This window comes from Botryllus schlosseri, chromosome 11 (genome assembly GCF_051294905.1).
Source record: "Botryllus schlosseri isolate E-star chromosome 11, Bs_hap1, whole genome shotgun sequence".
NCBI lineage: Eukaryota > Metazoa > Chordata > Ascidiacea > Stolidobranchia > Styelidae > Botryllus > Botryllus schlosseri.
This window is the reverse complement of record NC_137246.1, coordinates 24,345,479-24,364,197: the sequence shown is the minus strand read 5'-3', so window position 1 is coordinate 24,364,197 and position 18,719 is coordinate 24,345,479. Positions and strand designations below refer to the sequence as shown.

General features: G+C 39.9%; 3 protein-coding genes across 4 annotated transcripts in view; 2 read left to right on the top strand and 1 right to left on the bottom strand.

Moving 5' to 3' along the window:
* Positions 1 to 18,719, bottom strand: part of LOC145449522 (hsp90 co-chaperone Cdc37-like) — a 148,494-nt gene that overhangs the window by 53,762 nt on the left and 76,013 nt on the right. The gene's annotated exons all lie outside the window — the stretch shown is intronic.
* On the top strand, positions 500 to 16,583 carry LOC145449507 (glutamine-dependent NAD(+) synthetase-like). Its single transcript, XM_080327894.1, has 15 exons — positions 500 to 676; positions 2,599 to 2,833; positions 4,548 to 4,703; positions 4,763 to 4,856; positions 5,572 to 5,752; positions 6,236 to 6,445; positions 7,001 to 7,135; positions 7,456 to 7,609; positions 8,176 to 8,323; positions 8,574 to 8,766; positions 9,779 to 9,895; positions 10,188 to 10,345; positions 13,560 to 13,711; positions 13,778 to 13,935; positions 14,738 to 16,583. Exons 2-15 carry the CDS (start codon positions 2,630 to 2,632, stop codon positions 14,793 to 14,795), a joined length of 2,118 nt encoding a protein of 705 aa, XP_080184020.1. The 5' UTR covers positions 500 to 676; positions 2,599 to 2,629; the 3' UTR covers positions 14,796 to 16,583.
* Positions 16,609 to 18,470, top strand: LOC145449511 (pseudouridylate synthase 7 homolog). Its single transcript, XM_080327898.1, has one exon. The coding sequence runs from the start codon at positions 16,609 to 16,611 to the stop codon at positions 18,403 to 18,405; it is 1,797 nt and encodes a 598-aa protein (XP_080184024.1). The 3' UTR covers positions 18,406 to 18,470.

Below are 18,719 nucleotides of genomic sequence, written 5' to 3'. Positions count from 1 at the left end.
CGGCGGGACATTCTAGACTAGTGTAATCGATCAACAGGACAATAAACTAACATCGTTGTCGATTAACGAGACAATAAACTAACACGAATATACCATAGCCGATTTGCCCTACAGTAAGAATCCTGCTGCTTCTGGACCATAAAAAATCTCTAGCAGCATCGAAGTGTTATTGTCGAAATCAGGTCGATGTTTGCAGCAGTCTACATGTGGGTCGTAAACATGTTTGCAGCAATCGTCACGGTATTGTGATTCTGCATTTGGCGACATGCAATGCTAATCGATGTGTTTGTCACTTTATCAGGTGTTGAAGACTAAAATTTATAGCTCATAAATCTTCTACTCATGCCGAATTGATAAAATTATAAATACACTGAATGAATGAATTATTTGTGGGAATAGTGTATATTATCTCATAAAGTTATAGTAAAGTACGCCATAAGGTGGTGTTCATTCACAAACACAGCATAAGTGAAATCTCTCGAGTCGATAAGATGACGGCATTTCCACGAAAACGGCGTGCGCGTGTGTTTTCAGCTGGGCCTTGGAAAGAGGAAGTGAGGGGAGTGAGGGGAGTAACAACGAAAACTGAGCCGTGTTTAGAGGAAGTATTGTTAGGTTTTGAGAATTGCCTCTTAGCTTTAAAGATAAACGGACATATCACTGAAAGACTTGGAAGGTATGTATAGAGACCTTGCAATGAAACTTGGTTCGTTCGTGCATTTATAAATCTTATCAATTCAAAACACCACAAGATTGCGGTAGAATGAAAATATATGACAGCATATAGGTAGGGTTCAGTCAGCTCAGTACTTTTGCCTCAAATACAACGTTTCTATTGTACGAAGCCTAATCCAGTCTTGTACAATTAGACTTTTCAATTCGTTATCATAGAAATTCTGGTTCCATTTTAAAGGTAGATATATGTATATTGAATCTATTTAGTATAATCGTGGCATTGGAATTTAATCTTTGTGTTGAAAATATGATAGGCCTAACTGAAAAAACTGACATATATTTATAAAATTTCAGAATTCTGTACTGATTCTTGTGTTCAAACAAAAATAACTTGAAGCGTCCTCTACATTGAAACTTGAATCATATATATGTCTTGCAATATCACATTTAAATTAATATCTAGAAATTTTCCATGTTATTTCTTGTTCTCAGATGCGAGATCGTTCTCAAAGTGAAATTGTGAATATGTTTGTTTTATTTATTATCAATTTTTATGATATCAAAGTACCACAAAATGATGAGTAGACAACAAAGAGTAACATATGAGATTTTCTTTGAAATGACCAAAAATAGATCATGAATAATATTGGCGGTTATGGCGCAGCTATTTGTATTTATTTTGGAATTTCTAAGGATGTATTATAGTTTTTAGCTTTATGGTCTTGCAAAAGATATCACTATACTTCAAATCTCAGTGATGCTAGATGGCTATTGCAAGCCAGGATAATATTTCACAACTTGATTTTCTGTGTAATTGGCAGAGTTAGATAAAAGTCTCGATGTCAACTTCGCAGTTTTTAATGACTATGAGAGAATTGCCGATTTTGTCACTTTTTTTGCTGAAAGGTTAAAAGAAATATTCATGAGTTTGAAAAAGATTACTCGTCAAAGAACTAACTTAAATTATACATGTTTAGAGTTATAATGATATCCTCAGTTGATATGTTCAATTGTTGAGAAGGTGGTCAGTAAACCATGTAACCTAGCAAGTGTTGTGAGCAGACTATAAAGTTGATTTGTTGGAAAGGCACTTGGATTTGTGCCTTGACTCTGCAATTACGAAATGTATCTTGAGCCGATGTAATTTATGAATTGTTTTGTGAAGTTTTGATAGAGGAGTTACCTTGTTCGTCACTTGTGAAGATTTCGCTCATAAATGAGTAAGGTACATCTAGTAGAAAATTAGAAGCTTCATTTTCTAACATTATTGTTGAACAAGTACAAGTAGAGCCATTCAATGCTAGTGGAGGTGGAGGCCTATTACTTTGCTTATTTAACTGTGCATCCTAGACAAATTTATGATCTGCCCAGTTCACATGAAACTTTCACGTTATCCTATTAAGATAAATTCATCTGCATGAAGACTTCATGGTGTCAGGTCCCTGAGTGTAATCAGTGTATACTGGTTATGAGTTATTTCATTTTGTATTGATGTAGATCAATTCTCTCCACCTATCTCTTATGCTACTTTTCCATGTTCTGAGGAATCTCATCCGTATTTATATCGCTGTGGAACAAATTGGCGATTCGGTAGTGTCATATCCGATCCGATATACCCATTTTGCCTGCACAAATGGTTTTCACCGTTGCGTTAGCGATCCAATTGCTCACTATAGGCCTAATAGAAACCAAAGGTTGCAAATATGGAACCTTGCAATGTCAGCCTTTCTGTAACTAATCTTTCTGAAGCTTGTTTGCATTATTAATTTGCTGATATTTAGCTTACCGCGATTGTTTATAGTCCAACTTTCATAATATATTCATACTCTTTCCTATGTATTCACTCTACCTGTTGTATTGTGCCAAAAATAATTTTCAATAGACCCTTTACCTTCGCCACTACAACGCTCGATATATTTCCAGCTTAGTTCCGAGTTAACATACAACTGCGTACATGGGTAGAAAAGTGACTTTGGCAGCATGCACGCTGAACCAGTGGGCGATGGATTTCGAAGGCAACAAAGCCAGGATCGTAAAGAGCATTCAAGAATCCCGCGTGCAAGGCGCAGCATATCGGGTCGGACCGGAGCTGGAAATACCAGGATATGGCTGTGCGGATCACTTCTACGAAGGAGACACCATCCTGCATTCTTTTGAGGTGATTCTTTGAGATGTGCTGTCTCGTGTTATTGTCCAGCTTGGTGAAACCTTGAGCGACTTGATGTGTCCCGAGTAACTAACCCAGGGGTTCTCAACCCGCGGCCCGCAGACGCTTATTCTGTGGCCCGCGAGATATTTCAATATGATCGCAAGCTACTTAAGCTCTGTTATCGCACTGTCTCTGTTTCGTTTGATTTATTCTCATTCATCAATCTCTTCTGGTTTCTTGATATATGGTGGGGTTTAGATTCTCATTGTTTTGAATAGGTCTTCGGATAGTTCCATCTGGAGTTATACATATCACCTGATCTTAGAAAAAGCGTTGCTAGCTAGGTCTCAGGTCCAGCAATCCATATTTTGAGGCATTGTTGAGATTGCCGACGACGTTAAAGACGCATGGTTCAAAATTGCTTGTTATATCGCTAAACCCACGAAATCTGCTAGATAATGTGTGTTTTCAACAAAACGTTAATATACTGTGCGAATCTCCGCTTTTTCCGGAATTTAGCAGCAATGACAACTTCACCTAACAAATTTCGAAGCTGCAGTTGTCTGATTCAACCGTGACAAGAAGAGTAACAGCAATGTCAATTGATCTTTTGTCGCACGCTTTGAAACACGTTGCCGCGTAGACTACTTTAAACTAGCATTGGACAGAATCCACGGACATTGCAACGCTAATTGTATTGGAGTATTCTATCGGAGTGGATATATTTGTAGAGGTAATGCTGGCCGGGTAAACGTGGGGAGAGGGGACTAGTAAACGACATCAACTTGACAAAGCTGGCTTCTGTAGCTACTGGTGCAGGGCATAAGCCAGGAAAGAAAAGGAGAAGGGTTGATTGGTTTGCTCAGAAATTACCCCGAACATGAGACTTCTTCTCATATCACTGAGAGCTCAAAGTGACAATGGCCTCTGTAACGAATAGGTACCGTAATTTTGTACTTGCTCGCTCACGCATTGAAACAAAGAGTTCAGTTCTCTGCTGCAACGGTTTGAAGGTGCACATACCGTCTTGGGAACGAATGCAATGCACGCTTGATGAAGGGATTTACTTGTTCCGTCGGAGGATGACATAATCCCACTAGAAACAGCAACGGAAAGCTCACGAACGCTGTCCATTAATGCTGTAGAATGCATACAAATGTACTAAAATGCACATTCACGACTGGTAAATAGGCTATATTAGCCTAGCAGTCCACATATATACGGTAATATTATTCTGCGGCCCGCAGCGTCTTTTGCTGTTAAGATGCGGCCCGTTATGCAAGGAAAGTTGAGAACCCCTGAACTAACCTAAAATAGCTAGTGCTGGGCACAATCGAGTTATCGAGTGATTCAATTCTGAGACGAGTATTAGGCCAATCGAGGTTTCAAGACTTGGACTGTGGGAAATGCTATAAAAACTATAACTTTGCGATAACTGCAATTCAGTGGTTAAGAACCTTTACTAACCTAGTGAATCCTTGCATTAATCTGCAAGCATATGGCGAACCCAAAATGTTCGTTGAGACACAAAAAAACACAAAACATGAAGATTATGGTAAATATTTACTGCAAAACATTACTGTATGTGTCGGGTGTGTCGTGTGTGTATTGATCTCTGCTGAACCCCAGAGGTTAGCTCAGCAAAGTCCTGGGGTTTGTAAGAACGTCTGTATTAAATGAAGCCGTTTTGTTACTCTGATTTAACAGTTGGAACGATTTCCAGGTGCTGGCCGATCTGTTACAATTGGAAGAGTGTAAGGACATGATCTGCGACGTCGGAATGGCGATAATGCACAAGAACGTTCGCTACAACTGCCGAGTGCTGTTTCTCCACAAGAGAATCCTGATGATCAGACCGAAGAAAGTTCTTGCCAACGAAGTGAGCGACGATGCGAATCGCGACGTCAAACGGAAGATTTAATTTTTGTTTTTGTGCAGCAAAATTACCGGGAGTTACGATGGTTTTGTCCGTGGTCCAAGCCGAAAATTTTGGAGGAATATTCGCTGCCGAGATTGATTCGTGATGTCACAGGTGTGTAATTTATCCAGGGTTATAATGACTCGAGTTATGACTCGACTCGAGTCACGATTTTATGATGACTCGACTTGACTCGAGTAATTTTTTCGAAATACGGAAATGACTCGACTCGAGTCAATCTTGGTATTGACTCGACTTGGACTCGAGTCATTGCGCGTGACTCGAACCAAGTCATATGACTCGAGACTCAGACGACCAAGACCAACATTTCATTGTAATTTCGAAGAATAGTAAAGTAACCACGTTATTGGGATTTCTTCTGTTGGTACTGGTACTCAAAAATATGACTAGAAACTTTTAAAAGTGAGGAAAATTAGTATATTATAAATGCGAACCATTCGATATCACCAAACAGAGTTATAAAAAGTGGGTTCAACAAGACTTTACCTGGAGACTGAGCAGTCAACAAAATGACTTGGACTCAGACTCGAGTCATAATACCATGAGTTGGACTTGAGCCTCTGCTCGATGACTTGAACTCGGACTTGACTCGGTGATGAATTGAAAATGACTCGACTTGACTCGAGTCAAAACTATAAAAGTGAGATTGACTTGTGACTTGGATACAACCCTGAATATATCAGAGGATAGGTCCCCGTTTTGTAAAGTTCAAGATTATGTCAGTACGAATAGATTATTCAATTATATACTAGGAAAATAGTTCTTCGGTGGACTGCATTATATTAAGTATACTTTGAAATTACTGTAGGACAAGAGTCGGTACCTTTCGGAGACGGCGTCTTGGCAACCATCGACACTTGTATCGGCCTGGAAATGTGCGAAGAACTATGGTGCCCCGGTTCTGGTCACGTCGAGCAGGGCTTCGACGGATGTGAAATCATCGTGAACAGCAGCGGAAGTCATCACAAGCTGGGAAAACCTAGGATTAGGTAATGCGTTATCTGGGTCTAGATCAGCGGTGCTTAACCGTTACCACGAGACACCCACCCTTGCCTACGGCTCACTTATTCGAAATTTCATGCTGGTGACATCATGTTTTGTGATACGATTGTTGATAGACGATGTTGTTTCCACTTCTCTACTAGTTGCTGACGATTACCCCTGACGAGTGTCAACCGAAAATATTCGAGTTCAATATGAATATACTATTCAATTGTATATTAAAGTTCAGTACCGGTACCTCCAAGAATAACTCTTCTAGTATACTCGGGTTTATTTCTATGTGAATATATTATTCAATTATATATTGAAGTTGTGTGCCTCCTAGAGTCTCTTCGGTTATTTAAATATAGTTGACTGAAGGTTCCAATATTTTCGTCCCCTGTATCTAAAAAGGGTAGAATATCGCCCACTTTGAAAACCGCTGGTCTAGATGTATGTGGGAAATGCAATCAATTGCTTTTCATCGTCAGACTCCACCTCGTGAAGGATGCCACGTACAAGTGCGGCGGCATTTACGTTTTCTGCAATTTGGTCGGTTGTGACGGCGATAGGCTGTATTATGACGGATGCACGCACATCGCGATAAACGGCCAGGTAGTCGCCCAGGGGCCGCAGTTCTCTCTGGACGAAGTGACCGTCACCACAGCCACTCTCGATTTGGAAGACGTGCGCGCATACAGGTCGGTGCGGATATTCTTTGATCAGGAATAGCGATCATATAGACCTGGACAGAGAGCCGCACTTAATATGGCATGTCGTGTTTACACTGAACTTGACGCCAAAATAATGAATTTTTTATAGTGGGTGGTGCGGTATTGAAAATAGTCAAGATAGTAAACTTATGAGCGCCAAACCAGACTTGGACAACTAGAAAATGTTCAGCTATTCCAAATTAGATTAGAATAGGAATTATAGCTATGCAGTTCTTTTTTATCAAAGATTAAAATTAGAATTATAGCTACACAGTTTTTTTTTTCCAAATTAGATTAGAGTTAGTGAACTTGCGAAAACTTGGACCTTGAACCGAGTACAGTTCATATAAAATCATAGTTTATTGTCGTGAGTATGAGAATAGCAAATGTCTGTCCAGTAAGCTATATAAAGCACTAAGCACTATAAAGTTGTTCTGTATCGTTTTCAGGAGACCCAGAAATTTGATTAGAATTATAATTAGAAATAAAAAAATTTCACAGATTAGAATTCAGAAAACTTGAATGTTTCTTTGAATCATGCAGGGGCAGCGTATCCAGCCGAAGCATGCTCGCCGCGCAAGCAACGCCTTACCCTCGCGTCAAAGTGGATTTCTCCTTATCCCCGGACGACCCGCTGTTGGCTGTCGCCGTGCCCGCAGTACTGCCGATTAAATTCCGGTAAGCAAATCAGTGACCAGTCAATTTGGCATATTGAAGTGGAAACTTGGTGAATTTGGCTCTTAGCAAACCCTAATCATACATACATACCAAGTGCTGAATTCATTATGCTGAATTTAACCAAGAGCAGTATATTGTAATTCACGTTCATATACAGTGAAACATTCATTTTCGCATTATAAATACAATATTGAAGCATCGCTTTCATTATAATAGTTATTACATTTCTAATGCCAAGTTCAACATCCCGAATTCACTGGTAGCCAGCACATCATGTGTCCTGCCTGTATGTCTGCGTTTTGTAATCCCTCGCCTTTTAGGATTCATTCGAGAGAAGAAGAGATCGCTCAGGGCGCCGCTTTCTGGCTGTGGGATTACTTGCGGAGAAGTTCTCTGTCCGGATTTTTTCTACCTCTCAGCGGCGGCATCGACAGCTCGTCCGTGACCTGTATCGTCTTCTCTATGTGTAAACAGGTACAGGCTTTTGCGAGAGACTAGCGACAATATTTTGGTTTGTATTCGCTGCACGATCGAGTCGGATCAATGATCGGAATTCTATTAGTTTGTTGCAAGGTAATTTTATTGATTTGCGTGATCTTTGACGATTTGGCATCTGATATGGTTGTGTATTTACTCGGATGATTCTGAACATTCAAATTGCTGTGCAAATAGATTGCTGATCGAGTAGTTTCAAGTTTGGTGAATTCGAGATGAATCGTTTTTACATTTGACTTTTTTAATGGAGTGGTTCTTAAGCTTTACTGACCTGGCGAACTCTGGCAATAATCTGCAAGACTTCAGCAAAGGCCAAATTTTTTGCAAAGACACACAAACAAAATTTCTCCACAGTACACATCTAATACATTACCGGTCCGGTACTATAGAATACTGTCAATGTCACATAAAATGCACCGTGCATCAATAACAGTGTTATGGTAATGGAACAAAAATTCTTTCCTGCAAAATCAGTTCGACTTCTGGTGTTTCCTTTTGGAGACCTTAAAAATTACCTCACAACTGTTAAGAGCCAGTGTTTTAAGGTATGCGACGCAGTGCAGAAGGGAAACGAACCTGTTCTGAGGGACCTGCGTCGTATCACAGGAAAGGATGATTTCTCCCCGAAAACACCGCAAGATATCTGTCGGGAAATATTGACGACGTGCTACATGGCTACAGAGAACTCGTCAGGTTTGATTTGATCGATTATATCCTGTACAAGCTCGAAATGAGCGGATTTAATATTTCCAAATCCAAGTCCTGGAAGAAACGGGAAATTTAACAAAAGAAATTCAATCCTCTTGATTTGAAAAATGGGCATAAGCTATTGCAATTACACTGCGACGCTATGATCTGAATCCAGCTAAATTTGTTGAATCTGTTTTTCCAACTCGTATCCTGATCCACGCTCGTCTGTGTTTCTGATTTCTTCGTCTTTCAGGCCAAACCAGATCTCGCGCTAACCACTTGGCCAAAGCGTGCAATTCGTACCATTACTCGATCAACATCGACACGATCGTTGCCGCGTGCATCAAGGTTTTCTCTGCCGTGACCGGATTTGCTCCAAAGTTTCGTGTTAACGGCGGATCTAATCAAGAGAATTTGGCGATGCAAAACATTCAAGCCAGAGTGAGGTACGGACGAGTGCTCATCTGCACTGTGAAGTGTTAGCGTGGCATGAATTCAGAAGTGGTCTATATGTGTGGAACATTTTCAGTATATTTCAACTGGAAGTCACGGTTCCCTATATATTGCAAGACTGTGACAAAGAAAAGTAAGAAGTCAAAGTGAGTAGGTTGGATCGGGGCATGGCACGAATTTTCAATCGTAGGTGGCCAATTTCAAAATTGAAGGATTCAATATAGTGGCTAACTCAAAATGAGTAATGACAATGCAGACGAGCGCACTGTTTAACAAAATGTTTGAGTTACCATTACAAAATCACAGCTGATTCGAAAACTGAAAAATTATCACAACTACGGCTAAGCACAACGATTCGAGTACTTGATTCTAATAATTCGAGCCGAATAGTGAGAAAAGATTTTTCGAAGTACTGAAATGATGTGATCATTGCCACTAAGAATTAATTAATTAACGAATAATATAGTTTTGATGCTGTTTTACACAGTGAAAGGCTGTAAACCTCAATATAGTACTAAGCATCTCAACAGTAGTGGAAATGAGATAGGCTATCCATGAAGTCGTGATCAACCCGCAGCATTGTCACAAAGTGAAATAAAATAAGTATGGTCGAAAAATACCTAATGATCTTTGATGTGATGTATAATTGGCGTTATATTATGTGTGGTTGTATAACAGATACAATGGTACATATTTGAAATTTCTTCGCCATTCATACTGTTGCAACTTCATAATGAAGAATGCTCGAATTGAAGCCATACACTCGATTCAGCATTGACTCACTCTGGCACTCGATTTTGTCCAGCCCTAGTCTTTTCGACTAATGTCTGGTGTCATCAGATATTTCATGCGTAAGTAGAGAAGATGCACCCTGCAATTTCGAAACTGTAGCCACCGTCTACCCGAGTACCAGCCCAGCAGTGACTACTTTGACCGTCTCTTATGAAATTTGATTTGATTTCGAGTCAGTGACTCGTTTTGGATAACTGTTTGCGTCGTTTGTAGAATGGTGATGGCGTACCTGTTGGCTCACCTGTCGCTTATGTCGAGAGGAAAGAAAGGCGGACTGCTGGTGCTAGGCTCGTCCAACGTGGATGAAGCGCTTCGGGGATATTATACAAAGTCAGTCGCTGAAAGAGATTGTGCAATTGACTAATATGTTGTTATTGAAATAAAGGCAAATGCTTTCGGCTGACACTCGTCATGGGTAATTGCCAGCACGTAGTAGAGAATTGGAAGGTACTGTTAAAATGAAATGTACTTTTGAATTCTCAACTAGTTGCCGACTATTATCTGGTTTGTTTCAGTATGAATATATTATTCAATTGTATATTGAAGTTCTGTACCTCCACGAGTCTCTTCAACAGAGATTGGGATGCACTTTGAGATTTATTGGCGCGATCCGATTTCACAGATACGATTGCTCCAGCGCTGATTTGAATCCGATCGGGGCAATCAGTAAAACCGATTTGCGGTCTTTCATATCGTATGCGAGAGAAGAATTCGGCATCGAATGCTTGAAGGAAATATCAGATGCACCGCCCACTGCAGAGCTTGAACCGCTGTCGTCAGGTGAGTGTCTAGGGGGTTTCCAGAGGTGGTCAGTAACAGAGTACTTCTGCTTCGTTGTAGTACTCGAGCAGGTTTAGGCTGTGTGCGCTACTTGCTCAAACGGTTATGTTTTCAGACAAATTCTACGTCTACTTTTATGACGCAAAACTGCTTACTTTCACACTTCGACTTATGCATTTGGCTTTTGGACAAGTTTAAGTCAGTTTTGTGAATGAAATTATAATTAGGGGTGGGCAAAATCGAGTACTTGAGTGATTCGGTTCTGAATCACTCAATATGCTTCGAGTCGAGTAATCGAGTATCATCCATTATGACGTCATAACATAATGTAATACGTCCAAGTTCAAATATGTACTGTTTATGCCACCACAAAGAATATAATGCCTGATACCCATCTCAGACATGATGCTTTGGTATTTTTTCGACCACACCGATTTCATTCCACTTGGTGACAATGTTGTGCGATAATCATGACTTCAGAAATGCGCTACGTTCAGCAACGTGCGTAGCTTCGTACTATATGTTGCGTATAATACGATACCGCCCATAACGTTCCAATGCTTCAACAGTGAAAATTAGCATAGAGACTATATTCTCGTTGATAAATTGACTTTCACTGGCGATAAGCGTATAATTTCAGTACTCGAAAAAATGGTCTCTTACTACTCGACTCGGAATCATTAAAATTAATACTCGATTCAGATTCGAGTACTCGAATCATTGTGCCCAGCCCTAATTATAATATGAAATAGGCGAAATCTACCCTGTATCATGGGTGCGGAATATATATATTTTCAGAAGTGGTCAAAGTAGTCAAGAAAGCTACTCGAGTAGAAGTCGAAGTAGCCACGAAAAAATCTACTCAAGTACAAGTAGAAGTACTTCTTCCATAAGCAACTTAGAAGTACTTGAAGTAGATTTAGAATTGACCGACTTTAAATCTACTTAAGTAAGTAAGTAGTTGTGAAAACGATCCTAATCCGTTCGCATGGACTGTCAAAAGCTGCAAATGAGCGAAAGGTGTAGAGAGCTTGATTCATATTGATGCAGCCCAGGAGGTGTCAATTTTTGCCAGAATAAGCAGTCATCCATATCATGGGATGTAAATGATACCATTGATATGGAAATGCGGTACTAATTATTTGTTTACTCGAACATCCCGTTTTAGAGAATATCATGGCATGGCGCCTTCCCCCATATTACAAGGCCCATAGTGCAGTCGAAGAGCAATACGGAGAAGTTGTGTCGGATACGGCTTTAACACTTTGCGCGATTAGTATATGTTAATTAAAAATATGGCAAATCGTAAAAATGCCATATATTGTACAGCTTTATAAAGGCATTACTACACTTGCTTTTATACTTCAACATGTATGTTTTCCAGACAAATGAACTAAAACTATAATTAGAACTCAACATATAATACCCGTGATTGAAAGAAAAATACAAATACTACTACTAAAAAGCGGAAAATATATTTCATGTCTTTTGTCCAGAAAGTTTCACCTGTGATTTGCTAAAACAGGTCTAACGTTAAAAAGAAAGCCAAGTTCCACTTTCCCAGATTAAGACACGTCATGAGCTGCTAGGTATGATAGGTTATTGCTAGATTGCGAAACGATAGTTTCAAACTTTATCGTGGCCCATACTTACTGTGATGAAATATTTGGTATAGGCGACCATGCCATGCGGTGTGAGCGGAATCAACCCGGTATCTAAATTATATTCAGCGAAACTTTCGTTAATACATGTTTTTCGGTTCATATCTACTGTGCGCGAAGCGCAACGAAAATTCTGGGTATTACATGACTTTTATGAAAATTAAATGTTGGTACTACGTGAAAACAGCCTTAAAATTCCTTAGGCTATCTTTCTTATTGGGGGATTAAACTACTTCTACTTGGCAAACTGAAAATAGCGAAAAGTAAGTAAGTAGTTCACAAAATATTATGAAGTAGAAGTAGCGAAAAAAAATCTACTTGGGTAAGTACCAGAAGTAGAGGAAAACTACTTGAGTACTTCAGAAAAGTAGAAGTACTTCGTCACTGACCACCTCTGTATATTTTTAGAAATTAATCTCTTGGTGGAGTAACAGCCACTTTACGTTGTCGCGAAGATGTGACTTGCAATTTATATATTTTGAGAGGTGGAAAGTAGTTCTATTATAGTCTCGCGTCACTCTTTTGTGTCTAATTGTCATAAGAACCTCGTGAAGTAGACACTGTATCACAGGGGTGGGCAGACTGACTTCATGCGCGCTCCGCATATCAAAAATCTTAGCTTTAGAAGAGAAGCAACAGTGACAACACAAAGATTCAAAAATACGAATTTATGACGTCACAATGTAGTTTTAGACTATTGATTGAAGTTTATTATTATGTGGTAGTACGGTAAGTCCCCACCGGGGCTGCAAGGTGTTTGAAATCAGGCTGATATGACATGTGAGCAGTGCGGAGCAGTTACTTCCAGTGCTGATGAGAATCTAAGGAAGATTTCAGCTCAGTAATTCCGACGGTATTTTCTGGGCCTAACTCTGCACTAGATATTGCAAGCTCTACAATACAACTGGAAAAGCTGTATTCACCATTGCTAGCCCGGAAAGGCTTATGAGCTCCGCTGGCGTAATTAATCATCAAGTTCATTGTTGAACACAATGATTTATCATTGATTGATGACCAGGCATCCATTGTTACTGGTGAAACGCAGTCAGGAGTGCCACCTTCCCCTAAATTCTACAAGTGTTGCGTAAACCCTAAGGAAACAAACACCACGAAAACATTACGCATATTGATAATACGCGATAAAATGCATCACTTTAGAATCGGGCTAAACCTCTCCAGCAAAAATGGCGAAACGCATTTGGAATCACTAAAGAGCCGCAATCAAAGGCGCAGTTTGCCCACTCCTGCTGTATCAGCACTGAGATTTCTAGTCTCATTAGCGATGATACGTTAAAAGTAGCCAGCTTCGATTAACCGCATTCGAACCCTCGCCCAAATCAACGTTTTGGAATTTTACTTACTTGAATGCATTTCCAGAACTCTTCATTTTCTACTTCAACTTAGAACAGATTGCTTCATAAATTGCTACCCCTCTACGTGTCATTTACGGCGCTATTTCTGGTTCTACTCGAGTAACACTGCTGTTTGTCCGACCCCCTCTGATTTCCAAGTCGGCCGTGTAAATTCTTGACGTATTTTCCATTGTTACTTAGGCAAATTGACTCAAACCGATGAATCGGACATGGGAATGACGTACGCGGAACTGTCGGTGTTTGGTAGACTGCGGTCCTTTTCAAGATGCGGCCCGTACAGCATGTTCTGCAAGCTGCTACACCTCTGGAAAGGAACATACTCCACCGCTCAAGTATTCTCACTTTGTCGCCAGGGCATTTGTATTCCGTCCAACGAGTGTGTGTCATTTCTGTCGTAGATTGCCGAGAAAGTGAAGCACTTCTTTCACTGTTACTGCATAAACCGACACAAGATGACGACTTTGACGCCGTCGTACCACGCTGAGGACTACAGCCCTGATGATAACAGACTCGACCTCCGACAATTTTTGTATCCGCCGCTGAAATGGCAATTCGGGTAAAGTATATCCTTACGAAAGCTGACGCTGTAGTATTTGTGACGTGCCATCGGAAATTTCTATCGTGTCAGTCAAAATCTCATTCAAATTAGCCAAACAGTAATGAAGTACTTATACAATACTTTTGAGGCTTTCCCTACTAACACTACTTGTTTCGATATGTTTTAGACTAGCCTAATTCTACATGACGGTGTTTGTCCTGACAGCCGGACGAAATGGCCCCTGTATCATGATGACTGAATAAATCTTTGAAAGATGGAGCTATTTGCATTGTCATTTGTCATTTTGTATTGGGCTCTTATGGATTACTAATCAATATGTGGTACTTCTAACACATCCGTTTTGTGAAACTGCACACTTCAGACCTCTCAGTTTCTTCTACTTCATGTAGTTATTTTGGCATACTTGGAAATTGTGCTTCTCCTTCTCGCAGCAAAGCTGACTACTTTCACGGCTTTTACTTTGATATGAGAAAAAGTTGGAATACTTACTATCAGTTCATGAATCTCACTGGCAGAAAACAACCACAGGGCCAAACTGGTAAATCCAGTATCATATCGAGCACTCTCCCAACTGTAAAGTTTCCTAGGAATACTCCGTCATTATAGCTAGTGATTTTTCAGCTGGCTTCTGCCCCTCTCTTCCTGTGCAAATGTTTGAGGATTGTATATTAAAAAAATCAATTGTAATTCTTCATTTTGTGCGGTGATTTATATTGGATTTACAATTGGTTAAACGCTTTTGCGTCATTTTACAGTTTTGCGTGTAAACGGTGGGAATTTGATTTCTTTCCTTTTTCAGAAAAATTGACCGACAAGTCAAGCTTCTGGAGCGAAGAGGATTTAGTGAACTAGACTAAATCTGGCTTACGTAAATGCTACACTCTCATTGTCCTGTTTCTGAATTTATGTAGTCTTGTAAATGCCTTCGTAGCGAATCGTGTTATTCGTCCTATTATGGATATACTCTCTCCAGCGTCCATGTAGACTGCATTTATGGAATTAACTGTATTTATTGTATTACTTGGCTTCAAGCACATGACGAAGTGTAGTTTGTATTTCATGAATCTTAGGGGATTTTATAGAATTTATCTAAGGATTTCACTCTGTATAGCAACACACATTGAGGAAGATTCTACTGAATTTTGTAAGGTTCTTGTTCTGATATTAATGCTACTTGTTTCTTTACATTCATTGTAACGTAATATTGTTTCATTGAATGCTTGATCAAAGGTATAATTTTACTGTTAAAATGTTTTCCGAATTAGGATTTTGGTATGTGATTCTTCGACAATCTTGATACTCAGTTTGCGGAACGGTTCAATGACGTTTATACAGTGTGACACTTCACTTGACGCTCTCTGTGTAAAATAAGAGATAGTTCCTTAAAATAGGCACGACAGAAGCGGAACTATGATGGAAGTAGGTGTTGTCTTTTGTAAAGAGAATGAAAATAATTTCATTCTTTACTTTTGCTTTGGATTATTCCAAGACAGAAAGCAACAGCCTCATGTTCCTAATTTATACAGTGAAACTTTTCGACTGACTCTTGGCAGTTGCAAATATCACATTCAAGTATCCTGACAATAGAACTTGATAAGATAAATCAACTGGCAAGTTGATAGATCTGGATCAGAGGTGGTCAGTTAGTAATGAAGTACGTCTACTTTTTCGAAGCACTACTTACCCAAGTGGTTATGATTTTAGACTGCTTTTTCTCGAATGTTTTCAGTTTTTTAGAAAAAACTTATTTTTACTTTCTTGGAAATTCTGTATGTATCCGAGTAAAAATTTACACTGTTACTGCAACTGATGACAATATTGACTCCCTCTGATCTTCTGACCATGTCCATGTGACAGTGAATGGCAACAATTTGTACGTATGATTTGCTCTCTTGCAAATCTTTTCATTAAATATATATTTCGTTTCAAACTACCGTTACACAAAACGGTTACCTTCAGTCAGAGCATAGGGGTTGGAATGATAAGCCATGGACCAGACTGGGCAGTTGGCATGATAGCTTGAATACAAATCGAGTATTGATTTTACTGATTCGAGTGTAGTAGTGAAAGTCATGTTGACGAGTGCCAAATTTTTATGCCGCTTGCAACCACCAGTAACAACATGTAAGAGGCTGAAGACCAAGATTCTATGTATCACAGCATTTAGATATGTTGAGATTTGTTCATGAAAACAACATATCGTGAATTGGTGCTCAACCAATGGCTTTGTCACCATGTTATAATGTCTTAGTTGCTGTTTTCGGTATTGATGGTGTTTTCGAAATATGTGATCATTCACACCAGGCAGATATACTTCAGTATGATTCCAAATCTGCCGACTTGTAGCACGGCCCACTCTGGCTCTACACTTCTGTAAGACAGTGATTCCAAGTGCATGCAAGGGTGACCAATATAAAAAATATTTCCAATGAAGTGTAATTGGCAATGTTATTTGCGGTTGCATTTATATAGCAGCTGATTATGATTTCAAAGGTACATTGTAATTAGCAAAGTTTCATATCTTATGTCTTTTATTTTATGCATTACTGCTGTAGGATATCAACACTCAACAGCTGTGCTATGTAAAACTATGTATTACTGCAAATTTTCTTTTTGTTTTCACCGTTTTCCTTATTTTCACCAGATTGATACTAAACAATATTGTTAGACATGTCAAGGCAAAGTTGCGATGTCGGAATCACCGAATACTTAACCTCGCACGAAGGCTTCACAGGAATAATCAAGATGAGATACCAAGATTTTGTAGTCAACGAAATCGACGAGGAAGGCCATGAAATACATTTAACTGATTTCAGTTTACCGAAGAACGAAGACACAAAGAGTGCACCCGCACCAGGCAATCAAGCCAATGTGTTGTCGGCTGACGATAAAGTTCGGTTAGCCGAGTTTATAAATAACACAGAGTCCGATCATATCATCCTCGAGACAGGCGAAAGTAAAGAAGACAGAACAAAGACTCACCAAGCTGTTAGATTTCTTTACCCGGAGCTTGAAAGTCAAACAACAGACCTAGACGATGGCGGTAAAGTCATAAAAGTAACGAGAATGAGAAGCAATTCTCGCGGCAGGGGGCAACATGACAGAGCAAGAAGGCCAAGAAATTCTCTCTGCAAATTCGTGCTTCACAAACAAAATATCGGTACCATGGAAGCTGTTAATTTCATCGCCAAAAAGCTACGATTGTTTAAAGCTAACGGTTTTCAGTACGCCGGCACTAAGGATAAACGAGGTATTACTACACAATTGATCACCGCGCCGGTAGCTGCGGAAAGACTTGTTGGTTTGAACAAGCTACATTCCAACATTAAAGTCGGGAATTTTTCTTACTGCACAAAACCTCTTCAGCTCGGCGCTCTGGGCGGTAACAATTTTTCGATAATAATCAGGAACGTGGTGGGTGATAGTCAATCGTCTCTCAGTGATTTCGTGACTAAGGGGTTTGTGAATTATTTCGGATTGCAAAGATTTGGCACTACGTCAATACCAACACATACTGTCGGGATTGCAATTTTGAAGAGCGATTGGCAGAAAGTGATAGATCTCATTTTAACTCAGAGAGATGATGATAAAAATGAAAACTTGAACGAAGCTTTGGCGAAATTCAAAGAAACTTCCGATCCAGAACAGGCTCTGGATATACTAAAATACAGAAGCTCGATCGAAGGCATTGTATTACAAGGCCTGAGACGTTTCGGAAAATCTCAGCTGCTTCAAGCGATCACGACCCTACCGCGCAACACCAGAAAGATGTACGTTCACGCTTATCAGAGTTACGTGTGGAACAAAGTCGCTAGTCGCAAAATCAAAGAGTTTGGTTGTAATCCACGTCCCGGTGATTTGGTGTATGTGAAGACTTACAATGACAAGGTTACGTTTGATACCGAAGATGAAGAACCGGCCGCAAAGAAAATCCGTTCTGAAGCAGACTCGTACGTTTCAAACAAGGAATCAGTGATGCAAATATCGGAAGACAATCTACACCTGTTTAGTGTCGGGGATATAGTCCTGCCCCTGCCTGGTTATGATATAAAATATCCCAATAACGAATGCAAAGAGTGGTACAAGGAGATCATGGAGGAAGATGGATTGGACATTGATCAACACATGGTGCACAAAGTGAAGGACTATTCCTTACCTGGTGATTACAGGCATTTGGTGATTGTGCCAGCTAATGTTGAATTTGAACTTATGCGCTACAATGATTTCACTACGCCATTGCTTCTTAGCGATGTGGACGTGCTGGATAAAGTAGACGAGCCAGAGTCTGTGTCTGATGGAAAGTATGTAGCTGCCAAGGTAAAGTTCGGCTTGCCACCGTCTAGTTACGCTACGATTGCCTTGCGTGAACTCATGAAAACGGACATATCAATATCGGCTCAAATGAAAATGAACAAAGAACACGGGGATGTGGAAAACCAGTCTCAGGAGCAAGTCACTGTGGAATAGATTCCGGCGTTATTGTGTTTTACGGTTATATTTCTTATCGTAAATACACATTGGTTTTAATATTATTATGTTCGGACATCCGCAAGTGTTGGTCGTGCCATTAATCTTGAGTGAAGCTGTATGATTGTGGGCAGAGACGTACTTCAACTTGAGTTCTGACTGCTTGCACTACTTCCTCAAGCTTAGTACTTGACTATTCGTAGTTTGCTAGGCAAGGCTAGGTCGAGAACACTTTTCTTCTCGATTCAAAGTCGCTACTAGAGCTTGGGTAGAAATTTACGTTGCTCCGACACTGGCTACTGCTACCACCTCTG

Bases quoted from the DNA above. Each gene is read 5' to 3' on its own strand.
- LOC145449507 (XM_080327894.1), top strand. From the start codon at position 2,630: ATGGGTAGAAAAGTGACTTTGGCAGCATGCACGCTGAACCAGTGGGCG. The intron at 2,834-4,547 runs GTGATTCTTTGA...AACGATTTCCAG, and splicing joins CCATCCTGCATTCTTTTGAG to GTGCTGGCCGATCTGTTACA. The intron at 5,753-6,235 runs GTAATGCGTTAT...TTTCATCGTCAG, and splicing joins CTGGGAAAACCTAGGATTAG to ACTCCACCTCGTGAAGGATG.
- LOC145449511 (XM_080327898.1), top strand. From the start codon at position 16,609: ATGTCAAGGCAAAGTTGCGATGTCGGAATCACCGAATACTTAACCTCG.